Raw genomic sequence first — 23,980 nt, 5'->3', positions numbered from 1 at the left:
TGCCCCGCATGAAATGTTCCCCCTGCCGGGAGCGCTTATTTATAACGCTTTATTGACGTGAAAACATCATATGTTTTCATGGACGCATTACAGTAATGGATTTACGACTGTAAGATCAGTTTTAAATAATTAAATTACACAAAATATTAGTAATGTATTTTAGTAACAAATCGTTGACTGGGCCACAACCATCTTTGAACAGAAATGTATTAGTCTACAGGTTTTCACGACCATATCCCAATGACAATCACACAGGTATGACATTTATTAGTTCAAGCAGAGTAAAATAATACATATTCACGGTACAAGAAAGTCGTTCCCGTGTGGGCGCTCCCGTCAGGGGGGACATTTCACGCAGGGCGGCTATTTTTCGGCACAACACCTGTTGTTGCGCGACCGTGGCGACGAGCTTCGTAGTCCCCGTCTGATGATGTCTGCGATCATTTTGGCATCATATTGATGTTTTCGCCGCTGTCTAACGGCTGTCGACGCAAACGCATAATGGACCGAGATAAACAAACCGTGCTGCTTTCGAGATTTGCCCTTTTAACAATGGGCACACAGCAACTACTAAAATGACCGTTTATCTTCTCTGTTACTGCAAACAACCGCCACACATCCCTTCACCATTTTCATGAATCAATGTTAACGATTGTCAGGAAGGTTTATGGGTTCGTTTACTAGGCGGTGATTCCTTAGACAAGCAGAAAAACACGCAGTAATAGGAGGAATGTACGTAGCGGTAATATGTAAACACGATGAGCTGACGGACAATATGGCGGCACCAGTCAGGGGGTCGGGGTTGTGACGTCACGTGATTGGGGTCTATACCGTGGTATGAAAACGTCAAGGTTTCAAAACCGCAAAAAATTTCCGTCATACCGTCCCTAAGGTATTAAGATATTACCGTATTGGCCCGAATATAAGACTGTAAGATTATAAAACGACCCCCTATTTTTCAAGACTCAAATTTGAAAAAAGACTTTTTGAACACCAAATTAATTTTTATACAGATAATAATTACAGTACGTCTGAAACAAATGATTATAACAATATGAGAGAAAAAAGCATGTTATTTTGCCTCATTCAAATCCTAATATCTGTACATGTAAATATTTAAACTAAAGTGCAATCACATTCGTAAATGAATGGCTTCTGGTTATTTAAAATGTAAATAAACCAATCTATCGTGATAAAACAACAAAATTGCAATAACTGCATTAACCGTCGAAATGAAGTCTAACTGTAACTGTAGTCTTGAAACAAATCTGAATAAGGAAAAACTGCAATAAAATGATGCAAACTGGCTAGTAGCGGACATTGCTTCAATTAAATCTGGCGCCATCTAGCGTCGTGAATGGGGAGAGTAGTTGAGAGCTGTCATGACAGAACATCACTTCAATGATATCTAGCGTCGTGAATGGGTATAATGTCTAGACCGCGAATATAAGACGACCCCCTCTTTTTCAATCTTCTTTCAATGCAAAAAACATCGTCTTATATTTGGGCCATTACGGTATGTCCTAAAAATGCATGGAGAAATCTCCCACTTGCAGCTAAACACTCCCCCACCGGTTGTTGCTCAGTATCAGTGAGTAAGCTGTGCTACGCGATGGCTGGAGGAAGTGAAACTTTTTCCCCATCGAAGAAAACAAAATCGCTGGTATGGGAGTACTTCAACTACAGAAAAGTTACAGACGGCCGCGGCTTAGAGGACTGCCAACCGACATGTCAAACATGTTTGGGGAGGGTGGCTGCCAAGGAGGCAATACCTCCAGTATGATTTCGCATTTATACAAAATTAAAGATTTGTAAACACTGTTACGTTTCCCACCAGCTACGAGATTTAACTCCAGTGTTTTTAGTGTGTCTAGCAGAGAAAGAGTGTGTATAATATAAACATACAAGTCATACACACGTGCTTTTTATGGGAAATAATTCAATTATTTTTGTTCTGATGGTAATAGTGTTGAGCTGTGGCTGTGGGCACAGGCGGATCTACTATTCAGGCGAAGTAGGCGATCGCCTTAGGCCCCCAACCAGCTGCCCTTGCCCCAACGAGCAAGGGCTTGGGCCACCGGAGCCAGCAGCACCCACAACTATTCGTCATGTATAATTATGTCAGCATAACAAACAAATAACAAAAAAGAAAGCCATTTGAATGCTGCATTTATATTATCTCTCCCCCACACACACGCACTACAATGGACTGTTCCACGACGACGGACTGAGTATCAGTCGCTTAGCTTCATTTAGCGCCGTTTACCTTCGCTTAGCTCCGTTTAGCATCGCTTAGCTCTGCTTAGCTGTTCGTTAGCTTCACTTACCTCTCCCGCGTTTTTCACGCCACTAAGCTCTCTATTTTTACAGCTCACTTGCTACTTTGCACGTCGGCTATCGTTTATTTCGAGCACATGAGCAAACGTGCTCTCCATGAGAGCCAAAGTTCGGTGAGGGAGAAGTTGAGAACAGGCCGCTAATGCCTCTTTTAACTTTCTTCTTCTTCACACCGAACATAAAATACACGACAGCACACCCTGTGGCTAAACAATGCAGTACAGTTCCAATCAGTCATACAATAACACTCGACAGCTGGTTAACAGCATTTGCTAAAAATTAAATCTATTAGTGACACCACAAGCAATGACGAAGAATGTTTTTTTACGGAGTGTAAAGCTTTCGGTTAGCGGTTTAGCGAACGTACCTTCAGTGAACATTTCAAAATAAAAGCACGTCATGTTCGTCATATAAATAACGATTTCTGGAGTTAATCTCACATACTTCAGAATTAATATTATAATATGTAGAGTAAATACTACAGAATACAGATTCTACACTGAGAATAGCTTTCAAATGACACTCTTTATGACAAGTATGATTGGCAATGAATAATTATTATAATTATTATACTACTATTATATATAGTATACTATAATAATAATGCTAGAATTTTTTTAATTGTTTTGCATAATGTTGGAAAGACAAAGTCAGTGTTCTGAATCTGTTTATTTTTCATTCTTTTGCACTAGTAAATGCTATCAGCATTTAACCTCATTGTTTATTAGTAATTAATTATTGTTATTTACATGATTATTTGTACTTTAATAAAGAATTTTAGTGTTCCAAAATGGTTTTGGGAATTAATAAGCGTCAACAAAAATTTCTTTGCTAAATTGCTAAAAAGAAAATTATTAGATTAGTCGACTAATTGTAAAACTAGTCGGCTGACTAATCAGGAGAAAATTTGTCGTTTAGGACAGTCCTAGTGTACCGGAACATATTTCCTCCACACCCTTCTCACTTTTTTAACCCCTGACCCATGAAGAGGGCCCCTGGATATGTTTGCCATAGGCCCCAAAATTGCCAAGTCCACCACTGGCTGTGGGTTCCAGCTTACCTACAGGACTGCATTTATATTAATTTTATTTAGAATATTTTGTTGTTGTTTTTTTAACATTATACTTGTATTTCTATTTGCTAATATGTTTTGAAAAATAAAAATCCTGTTCAGTGGATTTTTTTTTTTTTTTTAATTAAACCCAGATTGTCAAAATACCATATTTGAGAGCTGTAATTGCAATACAGTGAAACTGTGATATGTTGTTTAACATTATCATACAGTCAGAATATCATACTGGCACATGCCTGTACAGTAGACACAAATAACTGACATGTAAATAGGTAATCTGAATGAACAAGAAAATGAGGACATATTTATCTTTCTTCCAAGATGTATGCTGTGTATCAGGTCGCTAGTGGAGCTTCTTCAGTTTGGGAAACACTCACTATACCAAATGACATGAGTAACATGCTAAACTGAAGTGAGGTTACTCTAAAAAAAATCTTTAGTTTCCAATCATGTAATTAGTATTTGTTAGCCATGTTGGATGTCAAGAATAGTTGAGGGTTTTATACATTCATTCATTCATTCATTCATATACAGATATCTGCAAATCTCATTTAATGATTTTTAATGCCCATGCCCAACTGCAGATAATTTCACACACAAAAATGGTAAGCATTAAAACAATGACTTTTTTTAATCAATGAAAATACAAATGCAATTTCAATGCAACAAACATCTTGATGCAACTTCTGTTCCGGTGAGAACACAAAGCTCAGGAAGGCCATGCATGCATGGAGAAGAGCTTGGAGAGGAACACTAGCAGCCGATGCGTATTACCTTCAGCCCTAAAATTAGCAACCAGAGTAGCTACTGGTACATAAGAGCAATTCCTGTGCTTTAGTTTTTTTCCCACTAACAGCCTCAACGCTTTTCTGTTCCAGGCATTTGTATCTCCACCTTTGAGTATTTGAATTGATCATTGGACCCACGAGTGACCCTGCCTTGCTAAATAATGTTTAAAAAAAAAAAAAAAAATGTAACCGTCAAGCTTATAGTTTTTAGTGCCTCGAACATTTAGTTTGCTTTTTTTATGGGCTGAATTTTGACAACAGCCATTAAATTAATTCTAATGCTTTTAAATGACCCGCATAAACCCCGAATTGGATGAGTTAGGCTTCACAGTTGACCGCTAATTACAGCAAAGATAGTGTAGAGTAGTGACACCATGATAAAGGGGCCATTTTCAACTATTATACCAGACATGTCCAAAGTCCGGCCCGGGGGCCAAATGCGGCCCGTGGTCAAATTTCATCTAGCCCCCAGCCTCTGTCATAAAATCAATAACGTCTGGCCCGCACACAGACTTATTAAATTGGTCAGCAGTATTGCTACCAGCATATGAAGTAGTTTACACACTAAATGTTGCTCCTCATTCACCCATTATAAGGTAGCAGCACTCTAAGCAACATTACCCCGTGTGACCCTTTACTTCCAATTTCCTAAAATGGCGACAATCAACTAAAAAAAGAAAGTTGACTGCGGCGGTCGACGCTTCAAGGATAGGTGGAAATTGGACTATTTCTTCACTAAAATACGCAACAACTATGTCTGCCTCATTTGCAAAAAGACAGTCGCTGTTTTTAAAGAGTTAAATGCGAGGCCAAACAAGACATTCTGACGTGTACGACAAGATTACAGGGAAGATACGCAGCGAGAAATTGAAGCAACTTGAAGCTAGTTTAATTTCACAGCAGCAGTATTTCGCAAGAGCTCGAGAATCGAAAGAGAACGCCACAAAGGATAGTTGCGAGATTGTTGAAATTATTAATTTAAAAAAATAATAAAGCAAATGTGATATACAGAATGGCTTGCTAACATTTGCTTAAATATATTGTTCTACGTAAATGACGTCAGCCAAGGTCGGCCCCCCACATTTTTACCACACCAAATCTGGCCCCCTTTGCAAAAGGTTTGGACACCCCTGTATTATACAATACAATTTCGCTTGTAGTTATGTTTTAGGGCTGCTTTAATTCGTGCAAATGGTCTCTTGAACGTATGCATGCTGGCTCCAAATTAAAAAATCCCAAGGTTGACAATGGACATAGTTATTGTGTGACTGTGACTGCTGACAAAAGCAGCAGGGTGAATTCTGAATACCGTAATTTTCAGACTATAACCCGCTACTTTTTCCCCTCATTTTGAATCCTGTGGCTTATAGTCCAGTGAGGCTTATTTGTTGATTTATTTGAGTTAATAGGTAGCACCTTATTTGACAGCGGCGTCATAAAACTGTCATAAGACCGTGAGAATTATGACAATGACACTATCATGGGCATTACTGAATGCTTATGACAGATGTCATGAAGTGTCATCCGGCAAATTACGTCACTAACTCCATTTATGTCCAGCTTGGATCTTTTACATTCATTCAAAAGCGAGATAATTTGCCGGATAACACTAAATGACAGCTGTTATAAGCATTCATTAATGCTCATGACAGTGTCATATCATAATTATGATTGTCTAATGACAGTCTAATGGCGCCACTGTCAAATAAAGTGTTACGAAATACCATAACTAGCAATTAATGAAACAACTGGAACAGTAACTGAAGAAATAATTAGCACAGAATATGACTTTTGATTATTTACATCTGTAGCGCTGCAATGCATGCTAGGTGGCATGTTGGACAACAAGTGTTGATAGCAGGTGGCAGCAGAAGTTGATTGCCTCCCCCAAGTGAGCAGTGATGACCAAATGAAGCTTCTTGAAGCAATGAAGCATAGACATGGTGGTTCATTTGGCCTTATGACAGTCGTAGTCAAATATTTGCCACTGTCAAATAAAGTGTCACCAGTTAATATCTATTGCTGTAAACATCCCATAATACAGTGAGGACAGCTGCGGCTTATAGTCCAGTGCGGCTTATCTATGAATAAATGCCGTTTTGGTGCCAAATTTGGTGGGTGGCGGCTTAAAGTCAGGTGCGCCTTACAGTGCGAAAATTAGGGTAGTTTCGAGCACTATGCAGTATTGAGACACAAATCATAAAAGCTTTTTTTCTTAGCAGTACTCTTTAATGAACAACCACAGCTAGTTACAATATTAAAATGACAAGAGTTGTTGAAGTGAACTCAGAATGCTTTAGTCACGTCTGCACAAATACACATGCATCAATCAAGATGCGGAAACATGCACAAGTTAGCTGAACATAGTTCAGAGTATCAGATGTGTCGTAAGCACGATGCCATGTAGAGGCATTACTTTTGGCCCACACTCGGGTTCCACGTTGACACACAGTGCCAGCAGGCTCGGGTGAAGGCGCTTCTTTTGTTTCACACACTTGCTTCGTTTCGACAGCATCCAAAGTCAGCTGCACAAGCTGCAAGAAAGGCAGCTTTATTCTCAACACGTTGTTTTGATCAATACTGACCGTGCCCACTCCAACAAGCTGAACTTTTATCTTTCTTTCGACAGAGATGCTGCAGAAAAAAAGCAGTCTTGAACCGAAAATCCCCAAAGCAGTGAACCTAAACAAAGTAGGCCCAGAACTGCCTTTGTCTACAGGATTTTTTTTCCAAAATAGTACATGAGCTGGAACATATTTACTATATCAAGAATGTGAGCTACACACGGAGTTAACATACTGCGTCAAATCGGCGTCCCTGATACAATTTGTATCAAACATGGCTCATTGGGGATTGTGTTGAAATCTGCTACAGATGACTAATTAAATATATTTACATGACACATTTACATATGGGATATTTTATCTGTAGCAGATTCAATTCAACCCAACAGAGAAGGCCACACAAATCTTTATAAATAAGTGTGTTTGTGTGGCACACAGTAGTTTGTATCATTTGTACAGTTTAAAACATTTTTTTCCAAAACAAAAGACCCCTTTGTTCCCACTGTCTGGCAGTGTTTATACATGTATATACAGTGGGGAGAACAAGTATTTGATACACTGCCAATTTTGCTGGTTTTCCCACTTGCAAAGCATGTAGAGGTCTGTAATTTGTATCATAAATTCTCTTCAACTGTGAGGGACGGAATCTGATACAAAAAAAAAAAAAAAACAGAAAATCACGTTGTATGATTTTTAAATAATAAATTTGCATTTGATTGCATGAAATAAGTATTTGATACATCGCAAAAATCGAACTTAATATTTGGTACAGAAACCTTTGTTTGCTACTACAGATACCAAACGTTTCCTGTAGTCCTTGTGCTTTGGGTCGTCGTCATGCTGGAAGACCCAGCCACGACCCATCTTCAGGGCTCTCACTGAAGGAAGAAGGTCGTCAGCCAAGATCTGGCGATAGATAGCCCCATCCATCCTCCCCTCAATATGGTGCAGTCGTCCTGTACCCTTGGCAGAGAAGCAGCCCCAACAAATGATGTTTCCTCCTCCATGTTTCATGGTTGGGATGGTGTTCTTGGGGTTGTACTCATCCTTCCTTTTTCCTCCAAACACGACGAGCCGAGTTTAGACCAAAAAGTTCCATTTTGGTCTCATCCGACCACATGACCTTCTCCCATTGCTCCTCTGGATCATCCAGATGGTCAGTGGCAAACTTCAGACGTGTCTGGACATGCACTGGCTTCAGCAGCGGGACCTTGCGTGCGCTGTAGGATTTTAATCCATTACAGCGCAATGTGTTTCTGATGGTTTTCTTCGAGACTGTGGTTCCAGCTCTCTTCAGGTCATTGACCAGGTCCTGCCGTGTAGTTCTGGGCTGATCCCTCACCTTCCTCATGATCAGTGATTCCCCACGAGGTGAGATCTTGCATGGAGCCCCAGAACGAGGCAGACTGACCGTCAACTTGAACTTCTTCCATTTTCTAATAATCGCTCCAACAGTTGTTATCTTCTCACCAAGCTGCTAGCTTATTTTCCTGTAGCCCATCCCAGCCTTGTGCAGGTCTATTATTTTATCCCTGATGTCCTTACACAGCTCTTTGGTCTTGGCCATTGTGGAGAGGTTGGAGTTTGTTTGCTTGAGCATGTGAACAGGTGTGTTTTATACAGGTAACAAGTTCAAACAGGTGCAGTTACTTCCGGTAATGAGTGGAGAACAGGAGGGGTTCTTAAAAAAGAACTAAGAGCCGAAATATTTACTAGTTGGTAATGTATCAAATACTTATTTCATGCAGTTAAATACAAATTTATTATTTAAAAATTGTACAATGTGATTTTCTGGATTTTTGTATTAGATTCCGTCCCTCACAGTTGAAGAGAACTTATGACACAAATTACAGATCTCTATATGGCTTGCAAGTGGGAAAACCAGCAAAATCAGCAGTGTATCAAATACTTGTTCTCCCCACTGTAAATGTTCGAGAAGATGAACATGGCACCTCCAGGCATCAGGAAATTGTACTCAAGGATAACCCGGATGGATTATTTTTAAGTGGAATTAAGCATTTCAGTTATACTTTCATTGTGTGAAATTGAATTAATAACTTTTTAGGGTGTTTTATTATTTATGTAGTACATAATTTTATCTTGTGCAGCAGAACTGATTTTTTTTAAATTTGGTTTAAGCCACTGCTGGAGAAACGTTTTGATATGGCTATCATGTTAAGCTATTTTGTTGAAATTAAAAGTAAAAACATTCGTCTTTTTTGAGGTCTCAGCTCAGGACCTCCAAACTAGGGACCTCGGACTTGGACTCAGGTGACTCGGGACATCCCTGGTTGTCAGTAAAGCAATTTTTTACACTGCACTTAGCGTTTTCTATGTGCACATTTGTCATCATAATTGATCTAACGAAAGCTTTAGTCAAGTTTCAGGACAGACAGTGAGGGGGAAAAAATTATCTTCATATACTCCAGTGTACTTGTATGAAAACGCCCGTTTTAAACTTCATATATAGCGAGCTTAATACAGAAAGAGATGTTCCTTACTAAAACTAAGGTACATATCACAGGATCGCCCATCTCCACAGCTACAATGCGGTCCAAAACACTTGTGTCATCTCTAACAAGATCACAAGCTATCATCAGACACAAAAAGGCTGAACAACACATAGATTAATTTGAGTGTACTTTGACTTAATTTGCACGCATTATGCTGCTATAAAACAGACACTTTCTCACAGTCAGCACTGTTCTCTGATCCATCAGAATTTTGCGTGCTGTTGTAGTTGCTTCAGTATCCTATCTGAGCTTTCTCCGCTAGGATGGCAGCCGCGAGCTGCTGAGGGTCCGTGACGTGCGGGCTCCTGCCCATCACCCGACTCACCAGTTCAGGAGGGAAGATGTTGCACAGGTTGACATACGTTTTCTCCCTCGCCTCCCCATACCGGTTGTGGCCAGGGGACTCGAGGGGCTGCGGCGCATATGAGGATGGGGAGAGGTGGGGTGGAAGAGGAGATTGTGGTGAAGGTAGCGGGTGACTTAAATAGTGCGATGGAGCCGAGTGGAGAGTGGGATGAGACAAGTGCCGCGGAATGCAGCCATCTTGTGCCCATTGGGCCGAGTGCCATGATCCCTGACATGTGTCTGACAGGCTATGATAGACACCGTACCGAGGAGGTGCTGGGGGATCCCTATAGTACGTATCCCAGGCAGGCAAAGCTTTTGTCCGGTTGTGGTGCTGGGATACGCACAGGTGGTCATAAAGACGAGATTCTGATGCACTCTCTGCTCTGGTAGGAGCCCCGCGGCGACCAATAGGAGAGCTGGGGGTGTTAGATGCGGCTAGGGTGTGGTAGTCGGCCGGGCAGCTAGAACGAGCAGCGAGCGGCTGGTGCTGGAAATGAAGGGGTAACGGATAGAGAGGCCGCTTCTGGGTAGTGTCGGAGGCCTGATTGTGATCCCAGATTTGCCCCGGTGTTGCACTTGTTTCGTAGCCGTGCGCTCCCGGGTTAGTCACTTTTGCGTAATCAGCCACATGAAAACTGCATAGTTCGTGGCTTCCCACAGTTTGTCGGAAATGTGGCAGACAGTGGGGGTTAGCATAATGGCCAGCGTCGTCAATCGAGCCATCCTGGCAAACATAGGATTCGCAGCTGCTTCCGCAGCTCGCACTGCTTTCGCTGCCACATTCCGAGCCGGCTGATCCCACGGAGCCAAGTCGCAGGTCCATGTCATGGGGGAAGCGAGTGTCTGGGTTCTGCCTGGATGAGATGCGCAGGCTGCTGTAGGCGTAGTAGCTCAAATCTGGGGACTCACAGTGCGGGTAGAAGTCGTGACAAGGGGTCGGGGGGACACACTGAGGGGTGCCAGCTCGGGACAGTCGGTCCTGTTGTGAGCCAGACAGCGGTCCTCCCGTAGCTGTGGACAGGCTCGATGTCCCGCTGCAACTACCGGTGGCAGTGCGCCCGCTGGTCCTCTGGCTTTCCGGCCTCTCTTTTGCTGCCAGCTTTTCCTCCGCGTCACTGTAAGAAAGCGCTCGGACTCCGGGATCGGACTGCCGTTTTGCTGCACCTTTTTTTGCCTCGATGCTGCCAGCTGGTACGCTGTGGCTTTTCACCAGCCCGGAGTCCCCCTGGTTTTTGGTGATGATGCAGGTCTTAGCACTGGCCCGCAACTCATCAGCCACAGCTCGTTGTGGCTGAGTGCCTCGTTCGGGGTGGTAGTATTTACACTTGTGGCCGTAAGTGCACTTCTTTCCTGAAGATGGATATATATCTGGGTCAATGAACCAGCTTCTTAAATGACATCGATGTTATCTGTTCTTACCATATGGACAAGGCTGTTTCTTTTGCTCAGGCACCATGGGTCTTTTCCTCAAGAAGTTGTCCAAGCTGGGACCATGTCGGCCAAGTGGGTCATCTGGTGGCATGAATCTGACAGATGGGGAGGAAAGAACAGGAACTATCTCCTTGTTGCATGTAAACAATGAATTAGGTACATTCATAAAGATAAGAACAACCAGAAACTGTCAACTCATTGCTATGCATCAAGTGAGCCAGCCCTCTGCTGGCTTAAATCATATTTATCTAATAGGTACCAGTTTGTCAATGTAAACCAGCAATCATCACCGTACTCTAGAGTTAGTTATGCTGTGCCGCAAGGATCGGTCCTCGGGCCCATCTTGTTTACGCTGTATATGCTTCCTTTAGGTAATATCATCAGAAAACATAGCATTAACTTTCATTGTTACGCTGATGATACACAACTGTATTTATCAATTAAACCTGAGCAGATCAGGCAAGTGGACAAACTAAGCACCTGCATCCGAGATATAAATACCTGGATGAGCACTAACTGTCTTCTACTTAATCCTGAAAAGACAGAAGTCCTTATAATAGGCCCGAAAAGTGTGAGAGACTCTTTAGCTGCCCAGATAGTCACTCAGGACAATGTAAGTGTAGCCTCCAGCACCACAGTTAAAAACCTAGGAGTTTTATTCGACCCTGACTTATCGTTTAAAGCTCACATTAAACAAACCTGCAGAACAGCCTTCTTTCACCTGCGCAACATAGCCAAAATTAGAAATATTTTATCTAAAAGCGATGCAGAAAAATTAATTCACGTGTTCGTTACATCAAGATTGGATTACTGTAACTCACTACTTGCAGCTTGTCCTAAAAGTTCTCTAAAAGGTCTTCAGCTTGTCCAAAACGCAGCAGCAAGACTTTTAACAGGAACCAATAGAAGAGAGCACATCACCCCTGTGCTCCAGGCCCTTCACTGGCTTCCAGTCGAGTTTAGAATTAAATTTAAAATCCTCCTTCTTACATTTAAGACCATTAATGGGTTGGGGCCATCTTATCTCATCGATGCTCTGGTTCCATACCACCCCAACAGAACACTCCGCTCTCAGAATGCAGGTCTACTGGTAGTTCCCAGGGTTTCTAAAAGTACTGTCGAAGCTAGAGCCTTTAGCCACCAAGCCCCTGTTTTATGGAATCAGCTTCCAGCTAATATTAAAGAAGCCGAGACAGTCTGCACATTTAAGATTAGATTAAAAACGTTACTATTCGACAAAGCTTATGGTCAGGCTAGTTGAAGTAGACTCACAGTTTAGTCTAAGCTGCACTAGAAGCTATAAAGCTGGGGGAAGTACAGCCACTGAGTTCTATATCCTTTTTCTCATTCTACCTACCACTTATCTTACTTTATTTCTATTTTCCAATGTTAATATCTAGTTGTCTAGTCTCTTCCTCACTAGTCACCCGGTGTCCCCTTTCCCCCCTTCCCCTTTGGGGAGTGGCTATTTTTCAGCTGCAGCCTCCTTACTGTCCGGACCCCTGGCTGGATGGACATCCTCGTTGCTACCCCTGTCTCATCTGGCTAGATGGACCTCTTCTTGCTCCTTTACTCCACTGCATCTTTACGGACTGTAACTTCTCCTGCTAATTCCCATTAGCGGTCCTGGGGCTTCCTGTCTATCCGTCCTGGGAGTGGATCTCTCCTGACTGTGGTACTCCCCAAGGTTTCTCATTTTCTCCAAAAGACTCTGGAGTTTTTTGAGTTTTTCCTTGCCGACATGGAGGCTCTAAGGATGGGGGATACCCAGGACTTGAATTTATTTATTCATCTTTGTTGCTTCATTTGCTGTTTCTGATTGTGTATCATATTGCCTCTGCAAAGCTCTTTGAGACAACGTTGTTGTGATCCAGGGCTATACAAATAAAATTTAATTGAATTGAATTGAAGTGCGGGCATCTCTGACTTCGCTCAGATTCTACGTATCTAAAACCGGAGAATTAAAAGACCTAGATAAAGAGCTTTAGTTGACAAACAGTTAGTCACAGGTGCATCCATCATCTTCTGCTTTATCTGAAGAAGCTTCAGAAAGGAAACCCGGATTTCCCTCTATGCAGCGTCTTTGTCTACATCCTCACAAGGGATCCTGGAACGCTGCACCAGGGAGGCTTCCGAGCCACGGGATCTGGCTACTCTCAATGCAGAGGAGCAATGGCTCTACTGCCGCTTCTCACCCGATCTCTAAGAGATTACCTGGACACCTTATGGTGGAAATCAATTCCGGCCGCTTGTATCAGGGATCTTGTTCTTTCGGTCAAGAACCACAGCTTGTGTATATATGAGGGTAGAAACACTGATCTAAGATACAGGGTCTGCATCACAGCAAACTGCGCATTGATCCACCTGTCAATCTCCTGTGCCATTCTTCCCTCACTTGTGACCTAAGATCCTCAATTTGAGGAAAGACATAATCCCTGATGTGGAGAGGGCATTCCACATTTTTCCAACTGCTGATTCACATCCCCACCCCTTAACATTCAGCTGTTGAAAATTATGCCTGGATTACGACAATAAGACCACATCATCTGAAAAAAGCAGAGATGCCATACTGAGGCAGTTTGGCTCCATCTAGATATTCTGTCCATAAATATTAGGAACACAATCGTTGACAAACGGTAGTCTTGGTGAACTCCATTACTGGAAACGAATCCCATCTACTGCCGGAAATGTGGACCATATTCTGACACCGGTCGTACAGGGACCAAACCGCACATATCAGGGGATCTTATAGCACAATACTCCCGCAGTACTCCACCATAGGACTCCCTCAGAGACATGGTAGAACACCTTCTCCAAGTCCACAAAACACATGGAGACTGCTGAGAGTGTAGAGGCATATGCGGATTTTAGGGGGGGGGGGGGGGTATAAAAGTTGTAAAGTAATAAAACTGCAACAAAAATGAATGAAATGAGCAAAAAAAATGTATTTTCATTTTTATTAGTTTTCGAACAGATCACGTGACTAGCAACTTGGACGGTCATTTGCTTTGCATATAATCTTCCCCAAAAATTAGGGGAGTGCCATTTTTCAAATGAATTTTTTTTCTTTGATTGAAAACATTTTTTTTGATTTGACTTTTTTGGGGATTGAATGATTTCAACACAAATGTCCTACTCATAATATGGCCAAAACACAAAACGGTTTGCTTCAATAAAAGAAAACTTTTACAATGAAAAATTAAGTGTTCAAATGCAAATTTTTCAATCTCAAATATTTTTTCGCATTTAAAAACGTTTTCTATGATTGAATTTTTTCTTCTTTTTTTTTTTTTTATTGAAGTGATTTTTATTTCTGAAAATATTTTTTTGGAAGCAACTTATTTTTTGATTGAATAATAAAGACAAAAACGTCCTAAACGTCAAAAAAGTTGCTTCAATCAAGGAAAAAAAGAAATCAAAGAAAAATAGCTTTCACATGCATTTTTTTTAGTTTGTTATTTTTGCAAACTTTTTTTTTTTGATAGAAGCGACTTTTTTTTATTGAAGCAACTTTTTTTTGACTGAATAATAAAGACACAAATCTACCTCCATATGGCTCTGCCCAGGGGATACTATTTTTGACTGGGGTAACTACATTGGCACAACACCAGTGGGCGCACCACATTCAATGGATGACGATCTTGGCGAAAAGTATTGCCTATGCAGCCTGGTTTAGAATTACCCTCAAGAATGATGGGAAACAAAAAACGCTCACTGTCAACTTATTATTATCAATATTCTTGTAAGTTAATTTTATTGCTGACATTGTGTTTCGGGGTCATCAACATGTTGTGCCCCCCCCCCCCCGCCCCAAAAGTCAAACTCCGCCTATGTGTTCTGTGACCAGGACGAAAACCACACTGATCTTGAATCTACTGTACTGCCTCTTGAGCAAACCTCCTCTCCAGTATGCTTGAATGGATCTTACCTGGGAGGTTGAGGAGTGTGAGCCCCCTATAGCTGGAACACATCCTCTGGTTCCCCTTCTTAAATAGAAGGATCCCTATCCCTGTCCGCAAATCCAAAGGCACTGTCCCCAGTGTTGAGGCTTGTCAATTAAGACAACCCCACTATATCCAGAGTCTTTGGAAACTCCGGGCAGATCTCATCCAACCCCAGGGACTCTGGCACTGACCACTTTAACCACATTAGTGACTTCAACCCAAGATATCATAGAGCACACCTCTGTGAACCCACTTTTTGAAAATTCATTTTGGATGCAATTTCCAATGGAAAAGTACAGAGGGTTGCTGGACATTTTATTTCAACCTCGGCGACTGCTGACCTACTTGTCATTAACAAAGGAGTACATGAGTAATCGCTCATCGATGAACTTCTTCCACTCAGGTTTCTCATTGGCAAGGTCTCTGTAGTTGTCGTTAGACACGATGATACCGTCCGACTCAAAGGCGAGCTTGACGATGAAGCGGTCATCGTAACAGACTACACGCCGACCTTGCACGCGGCGTGAAGGAGTGAATACGAGGATTTTCTCTTTCTCAAGACGTCGCAGGATCTCTTGGTCTGCAAAGAAAGAAGACGGCAAAACATGGTAAACACCATTTAATTTCTTGTCCAGATTGGCTAGAATTTCTTGCCGGAACTCCCCGACATGAAGGTCGCCACGGAGCCAGAAATTTTATTTATTTATTTTCTTTCATTTTTGTGTGTGTGTGGGGGGGGGTGTGTGTCAAACCTCTTAATGTACTGAAATGCAAAGAAAACTGTTTTAGCAGTTATTTCTATGACACATACAAAAACCGATTTTCATTCAAAATTGTATTTCTTTCAATGATTTACAAAATAAAAACAGCAATAACCCCAACCTCCATCTCCTAATTTTTATTTTCCCTCATTTCCTCACATATTAAATGCCAAATCTCAATTTTAACTACTTAAGAACATAGGATGTATATTAAAATTGAAGTTAATGTAAACATTTTTTTTTTTTTTTATAAATAACAAATATATATGTAACATACATTCAGAAAAACAAGTACAAATCACTTATATTACGCAGAGTGAAATGGAATATATTTTGAAGATGGCGCAAACATTGACTTTTTTAAACCATAAGGAAATGAATAAGTAGCCTTACATAAATGAACAATTTAAGTCCGAAGTGCACATTGACTAGTAAGATGTTCTGAACCTCCTCATCAGAGCAAAACAATATAATAAATGAGCCTCTTTCCTTGCTCTTAAGGATTTGATCCATTTTGTATTCCATTGCCCTTTTTTTGTCACATCAATTCAACAACCTTTTTTATCTGCTGCTGTAGAAAACATGTACATTTGAACCAATCAGAGCTAACTATCTCTGCTGATCACATGTCAGTATGTCAGCCAATTAAACGAATAAATGAGTCCAGGCGTTTTGCTTTGCTGCGTGCATTCGCACATTGACAAGACTCATCAGTTGCCATGTTTACATGGAGCCAAATATTCCAATTACAATCGGAATATTTGTTCAAACCGAATAAATGTGTTCCATATAAACACCTCATTCGGAATGAACAGGCCCAAACCGAATGGAATTTCATTCCGATTCACAGGGGTGGAATATTCCTTTTCCCAAACCGATTAGAAGTAAAATTATATCATGTAAACAGGGAAGCGGAATGGTGTCTGGTTGCGTTCTTTCTGCGCATGCTCCGTACTGACGTGGTGACGTCACTTGGTGATGTAAGTAACGTCACTTGCAACATGGCTTCCAAGCACACGCACAGCGCACCCACACAACTTTTTAAATGAACGGTGTATCATTCTGAAGTTTTGTTTCCACTCGAAAAGTTAAAACAGCAGCTGATCTGACGATCGATCTCCATGTTTTGCAACGTGACGCTTTGTTTTGATTAATTTGCGCATGTCAGACGGCAGTTGTCAAACGTCCTTTCGGAATAAAGGCAGTCACATGTAAACGCTGGATCGGAATAGATGAAGTGACATGTAAACAGCTGATGTGAAATTTCCATTCGGAATGATTTGAATCGGTATGAATAAAAGTCAGCATGTAAACGTGGCTAGTGTCAGACTCAAATAACTGCAGCAACTGGGGAGACGTCCATGCCGTCCGTGGAATGAAATAAATAATATATATTGGTGGAAATGGATTACGCCACACAAGCACTTTATTATGCTTGTTGTTAACATTTGTGTATGTAAATCTGATGTTGGTAGATTGTTTCTTCTTGGAGATGAAATGCATGTGTTGCAGCTTAGAATTTTATTTTTTACATAGCGTTTTGACAGTTGCTGTCATATTTTCGGAATCAAAGCACCGTGTACCAGAACAGCATTTCGGCCCTGAATCTTATACCGGAATAGCATTTCGGCCCTGAATCTTATACCGGAACTGCGTTCTGGCCCTGAACCTTATACCGGAACTGTGTTCCTGACCGTTCTGGCCCACTTTCACCCCTGGTTAGAACTGACCTGTTATAGGGGCGTCTGGCCGAGACTGCTCCTTCCTCCATGCCGGAACGAAAACAGTGATATCTTGGTGGCCGCGTTCTAAAAACCAATCAACGGCCAGTAGGATGCCCTGGCAGGAAAACACCTCCTTGTTGCCATGGCTACGGAACACAGGTGTCATAACAATATTTAGTGTCGGCTTCTACAAGTATTGACTATTTGTTACGGGCGCAAAGCCCGCTCACCTCATGGCTACATTACTGCCGTCAACCACTACGGGCCGCAAGTTGTCATGGTCACAAGGAGGGTCTGGCGTGCATGGAGAGTCCAATCCCGAAGTTGCCGGTAAATCGGAGGAACAAGAGGATGATGATGATGTGGAAGTGGAGAAGGACGAGCCGACTGGCTGCTCGCCTTCTGAAGAGCCCCGCTTGACTAGCTCTCCTAGTATGTCATTGATCAAAGTGCTCGGCCCTAGTTTGGACAGCACGAGCCGCACCGATTCTTCAGAATAGCCCAGCTTGAGCGCAAAATCCAGTTTGGCCTGATATTGCCTGTCGACCGCGGTTGGCGGCAGTTCGGATTTCGGGTGGGTTCCCTGAGAGTCGGGCTGGTGTCGGAGCAAGGCGTGGATGTCTTGTTGGACCTCTGATGATGAAAGCTTGACCGGCGGCTCGGGTGGTCCTTCGGTCCCCAAGTCCACACACTGGGTCCGACAGAGCGGCTGGTGGGCGCTTTTGCTGTGAGTTACGGCACTTTCACCTCTGTTTGGACTGAGGTCAGCGGTAAGTGTGGGAGTGGGAGATGCCCGTATGGCGCACTCTAAATCGAGACAGGTGCCTTCCTCTGCCGTGGATGCAGGGGGGTTCGCGGTGGTGCCGGCGTCGCTCTCCCCCTGCTCCTCCATGGCAGGAGGCCTGTCGGCGCTGCCAGCCTGCCGGTCAGCCCCTGCTACGTGGAGATATTCAAGCTCCAATTCATGGATGCGGCGGGCTTCTGCCTCCGCATGGTTCTTATGGCCCATGGAGCTGTCTCGGACATCCGGTCGGTTGCAGCCACCTCACAGTGCTGGAGTCATTAGTGCCTGAAGGAGAAGAACAACTTGTGATGATGCGATTCCTCTGCTTGAACCACAGTTGCACAATGTAACTTACTTTGAAGCCACTGTGGCTAACTATTCAGACTGCACAGAATGCACTTAAACACAAACATTGACATAATGTCTGACATTATTCATGATTTTTTTTTTGTTTTTAGTTTGTAAAATCACAAATTTTATCACAATACTGTATAAGGTTTTTGTATGTTGTGTCATAATCATGTATGGAGAAATCAAGAGACCTGTAAAAAAGACTTATCAACAACTCATTGATTATCAAACTAATCAACAATGATTTTGATCATCAATTAATCATTTACAGGTCTTGTTTAACTTCATTTAGACCTTTAAACCCCGTCTAAACCATTGGAATTGTAACATCTCAACACAAAATATTCTCAGATTTCTGTCATAACATAAAACGGTTATCGTGGGTTAATCAAAATATGGAAACTGACAACATTTTGTTTTTACTTTGAGAAAACAATATTTTGTAATACATGTTTTGGACCAAAAAAGAAAATAAGAATATATTTATGTTTAAGCATTTTCTGCACTGTATATTAGTGATAATGTCCTATAATAAAGGAAGAAAATGAATGTTATTTTCTACCGAAAACATCATTTAATAAAAAAAATACTCGAGATGAATTGATCAATTGAGCTCAGAAATTCATCCATCATAGCAACAACTATCAGACTTCACTCCATGATTGTGTTTGAGTGATGACGAGGAGAGATTTTACATGGAGCCCCAGTTCGAGGTAGATTATCTGTCATGTTTAGCCTTTTCCATTTTCTAACAACTGCTGCAACTGTTCATTTATTCTCACCACGGTGCTTTCCAACTGTCCCATAGCCTTTTCCAGCTTTGTGGAGCTCAGCAATTTTTTTCCCTGGTCGAAAGCTCTCTGGTCTTGCTCACGGTAGCAGTTGGCTTATGACTGACTGTGGGGTGGGTGCACTGGTGACAATAATGAGCTCAAACGGGTGGTGGGTGGGTGGTTACTCATGGGGTAAAAGGGGATTTTTTTTAATGTAGACTGACAACTCTTTGAGTGTCATAATTATTGCTGATTCTCAGGGGTACAAATACTTATAAACCCCAGTAAATTACAAATACATTATTTAAAAAATAATACAATGTGATTTCTGTATTTGTTTTTTTTTTCATCATGTCTCTATGAGTGGAAATTTGAAATTTCAGACCTCTTACCTATATTCTAAGTCTTAGTTCTGCCCCTCACTGTATTTTTGGTAGGGGTGAGTTTTGTATGTACTGGTGTTTATTGAGATTCTGGATGATGAGCCATACAGAATGTTGTTCCAGTAAAGCCCTTTTCACACACATATCCAGGGAAATTCCCGTGTAAGGTGATGTGGGATTTACTCGCGTCATTGCTTTCATGCATGTAGAGATGACGTGGGTTGGACACTTTCACAGACTTGCCCCGTGTTGACCACTGGCACTCTCTGTGCTGGGGAGGGCTGCTGGCGCGATTTTATAACCCGGACATTATGTCATTTTTGGTCGGCATCGGCTATCACAATGTTAGTGAAATTGTGTTTTGTTCCGGAGGGAGCGTTCCTGACATCGTAACCGCAGCCAATTCAAACTCATCAAGACTGTATTTAAGCCCAAGGCGATCCAAGAGAAGGGTGTTGTGATATCAACTTGCTGGGCGCCATTCAACACCTCTGCCGCCTTTCGTTTTGAAATCCCCTACGTATTTCATAGTGGCTTCTAACCGCTGGAGAGGTAGCCCAAACACCGCCGGTGGAAGGGAGAATTGAATCCCACTGGCTTTGTTTTGTCGGCTCTCTGCCTACCGCTTAGGTTCGTATTATTGATCCCCGTCGACCTACTGTCATGGACCCATTGTGTTATTCCCCCTTTTCCGCAAACGCGTGTCTTTTTGTTTTTGTTTAATAAACCCTTGAATGCATCCCTCTGTTGTTTTATGATTTGAGGTACAACCTTGTTTCTGCAGTTGCAGACCTTAACATCGGAAACAAAATCAACCATGCATTTCCAAAGATGGATGATGGACTCTTTTCCTCAGCGCTACGATCCTGTCGCAATTTAATTTCGTTATGTTTTCAGTTTAATTTAGCTATTTCCAGCTTGCTATGTTGATAATTTCAATGTTTGTTTACCGCTTTTCGTCTTACTGCGAAGAGAGAGGAAGTGACGATCGGCCTGCCATAATATTTACGTCATCAGCCATCGTACTATGACCTGGGAATTTAAAGCCTGCTTTCACGCAAACCACTTCCCGGGAAATTCTTGGACATTATACTAAGATCCGACCCGTGAAATGTCCGCGTAATCTTCGTGTCAGTCGACCCGGGAAATTGGTTTCACACATGAGGGCTACCCGTTTAAATCCCACAATTTTCCCGGTATTTCGGAGTGTGTGAAAGGGCCTTAATAGTATTGATGTAATAAAGACATGGATGAGGCTTTCAGCAGCGGGGAAGGAGAGTGATGAACAAAGACAGGCAATATTTTTAAATGGGAAAAGGCAGTTCTCGAGATATGGTTGACATGGTGTTCAATGAAGAGCTCATTTTAAGACGACTCCAATGTTGCAGATGTAAGTAGAGGGTGACAAAGTGGAGTTATTAATTGTGAGACTAAAGCTATGGGTGGTTTTGGTGTGGGATTTGAGAAGAGTTATGATGAGAGCTGACTTGTGACAGTTGAGTTTGAGGATGTTTGAGTGTATCCAAAATTTTATTTCAGAGAGACAGTTGGTCAGGGAGGAGTGTGGTGCAGTGGTGATGGATTTGTGGCAATGCAGAGCTGGACATCACTGGCAAAGCAGTGGAGGTGGAGACCATGCCGTCGAATGATGTCACTAGGCAGAAGCATGTAGAGGATGAAGAGTAATGTACCCTGCACTGATCCCTGGCAGACAGCTTGCGACAACGGAGCAGTGGCAGAGGTGCAGTTATTAATGCAGATACAGTGAGGTAAATAAGTATTTAGTCAACCACTAATTGTGCAAGTTCTCCCACTTGAAAATATTAGAGAGGCCTGTAATTGTCAACATGGGTAAACCTCAACCATGAGAGACAGAATGTGGGAAAAAAAACTGAAAATCACATTGTTTGATTTTTAAAGAATTTATTTGCAAATCATGGTGAAAAATAAGTACTTCGTCAATGCCAAAAGTTCATCTCAATACTTTGTTATGTACCCTTTGTTGGCAATAACGGAGGCCATACGTTTTCTGTAACTCTTCACAAGCTTTTCACACACTGTTGCTGGTGTTTTGGCCCATTCCTCCATGCAAATCTCCTCTAGAGCAGTGATGTTTTGGGGCTGTCGTTGGGCAACACGGACTTTCAACTCCCTCCGCAGATTTTCTATGAGGTTGAGATCTGGAGACTGGCTAGGCCACTCCAGGACCTTGAAATGCTTCTTACGAAGCCACTCCTTTGTTGCCCTGGCTGTGTGTTTGGGATCATTGTCATGCTGAAAGACCCAGCCACGTCTCATCTTCAATGCCCTTGCTGATGGAAAGAGATTTTCACTCAAAATCTCTCGATACATGGCCCCATTCATTCTTTCCTTTACACAGATCAGTCGCAGGGCCGTCCCAGGCCATTTGGGGGCCCTAAGCAAAATAATGGAAAGGGGCCCATATTTTTGGCCCACCATTTCGTCACAGTGTACTGTCAAACCCATACATGCAATCCAACCCATACGTCCATATTTTGTATATTAATCAGATTTTGTTGCACTGCAAACGTCTCACCCCAAATGATTGTCAGTACTTACAGTAGATAGCGCCAAACCTTTTTCTAAAAGAGGGAAGAAAGAAGTTAAGGAAGAACTTTTATTTTTTAAGCTTGTAATCAAGTCTCAAAACTCATAAAAGGGAGCCCTAAGCAGCTGCATAGTCTGCGTATAGGCTGGGCCGGCTCTGATCAGTCGTCCTGGTCCCTTTGCAGAAACACAGCCCCAAAGCATGATGGTTCCACCCCCGTGCTTCACAGAGGATATGGTGTTCTTTGGATGCAATTCAGTATTTTTTCTCCTCCAAACACGAGAACCTGTGTTTCTACCAAAAACTTCTATTTTGGTTTTATCTGACCATAAGACATTCTCGAAGTCCTCTTCTGGATCATCCAAATGCAATTCAGTATTCCTTCTTCTCCAAACACAAGAACCTATGCTTCTACCAAAATGTTCTAATTTTGGTTTCATCTGACCATAAGACATTCTCCCAGTCCGTGCAGGTCTACAATTTTGTCTCTGGTGTCCTTCGACAGCTCTTTGGTCTTGGCCATAGTGGAGTTTTGAGTGTGACTGACTGAAAGTGTGGACAGGTGTCTTTTATACCGATAATGAGTTAAAACAGGTACCATTAATACAGGTAACGAGTGGAGCCTCGTTAGACCTCGTTAGAAGAAGTTAGACCTCTCTGACGGCCAGAAATCTTGCTTGTTTGTAGGTGACCAAATACTTATTTTCCACTAGAGCTGGGAATCTTTGGGCACCTAACGATTCGATTACGATTACGATTCAGAGGCTCCGATTCGATTATAAAACGATTATTGATGCACCCCACTCCTTTTTTTTTTATTTTTTTTATTTTTTTGTTTTGTACATTAATTCCAAAATTGTTCAAAAATCCTCTCAGGCTAAACCAAACTACTATTTCGGTATCAAGTTAACATATAGCAGTAAACGAATATACAAAAATAACAGTAAATAAAAAGCTCCAGTCCCCATTCTATATCAGCAGCTTTAAACTACTTTCAATTAATTTAATGTTGTGAATCAACCGTTAAAGTTGTTAAAATTGCTCCTGTTATTCCATAATTTCTCTTTTGTCTACTTTCAACATGTAAAAGTTTTAAAACTATTTTAAAGATAGATTCAAGTCAATATTTTACCGATTTAGGAGTATTTTAGATAAAAAGTTAATTAGGTTCGCTTGGAGGGTTCGCAACAACAGCCTTGCAGGAAGTGTACTGCTTTAAGATGGCGGCCGTTACTAACGCCCGCATCTAGTTTTTTGTAGATGTGCTGGTAACGATACCGAAGCTATATTGCATCTAGTCCTATATAAATGATATCTACCGTAACATAATGTGGCTTGTAGCAGCTTTTCGGCAGCAGTCAGGTATGTTTTTGTTTTTTTTATATCTCGCGGCATGAGTTGAGCTAGAGCCGTGAGTTGAGCATTGGCGTTACCCGAGGGGCCGGGTAATGAGAAGCATGATGTTTAGCTACTCTCGCTCCGTCCCTAATTGCGTACCAAAGACCGCGCGGCGCGCTGAGTGTGTCGTACTTCTGCTTTACTTGGCATATTTCAATAATCGGAATTTGAATGTTTGTGAATCGTTCTCGAATCTTCCACGGCCGAATCGCGAATAATCTAAGAATCGGAAATTTTGCA

At 41.9% G+C, this 23,980-nt stretch overlaps 1 protein-coding gene across 6 annotated transcripts in view; it reads right to left on the bottom strand.

Annotated features, from left to right (window-relative positions):
* Positions 1–7,392: 7,392 nt before the first annotated feature.
* The window catches only part of LOC130911150 (probable ribonuclease ZC3H12C), a 29,794-nt gene continuing 13,206 nt past the window's right edge, over positions 7,393–23,980 (bottom strand). For all 6 annotated transcript variants that reach the window (XM_057828915.1, XM_057828924.1, XM_057828941.1 and 3 more), the window contains 5 exons: positions 17,713–18,551; positions 17,489–17,628; positions 15,343–15,577; positions 11,042–11,148; positions 7,393–10,972 (listed from right to left, as the gene is read on the bottom strand). In XM_057828915.1, coding sequence (XP_057684898.1) covers positions 9,507–10,972; positions 11,042–11,148; positions 15,343–15,577; positions 17,489–17,628; positions 17,713–18,491 — 2,727 coding nt within the window. In that variant the 5' untranslated portion in view covers positions 18,492–18,551 and the 3' untranslated portion in view covers positions 7,393–9,506. The remainder of the gene's footprint in view (positions 10,973–11,041; positions 11,149–15,342; positions 15,578–17,488; positions 17,629–17,712; positions 18,552–23,980) is intronic.

This window comes from Corythoichthys intestinalis, chromosome 2, assembly GCF_030265065.1.
Source record: "Corythoichthys intestinalis isolate RoL2023-P3 chromosome 2, ASM3026506v1, whole genome shotgun sequence".
Taxonomy (NCBI): domain Eukaryota; kingdom Metazoa; phylum Chordata; class Actinopteri; order Syngnathiformes; family Syngnathidae; genus Corythoichthys; species Corythoichthys intestinalis.
The sequence above is the reverse complement of the archived record's forward strand: the minus strand, read 5'-3'. Positions and strand labels throughout refer to the sequence as shown.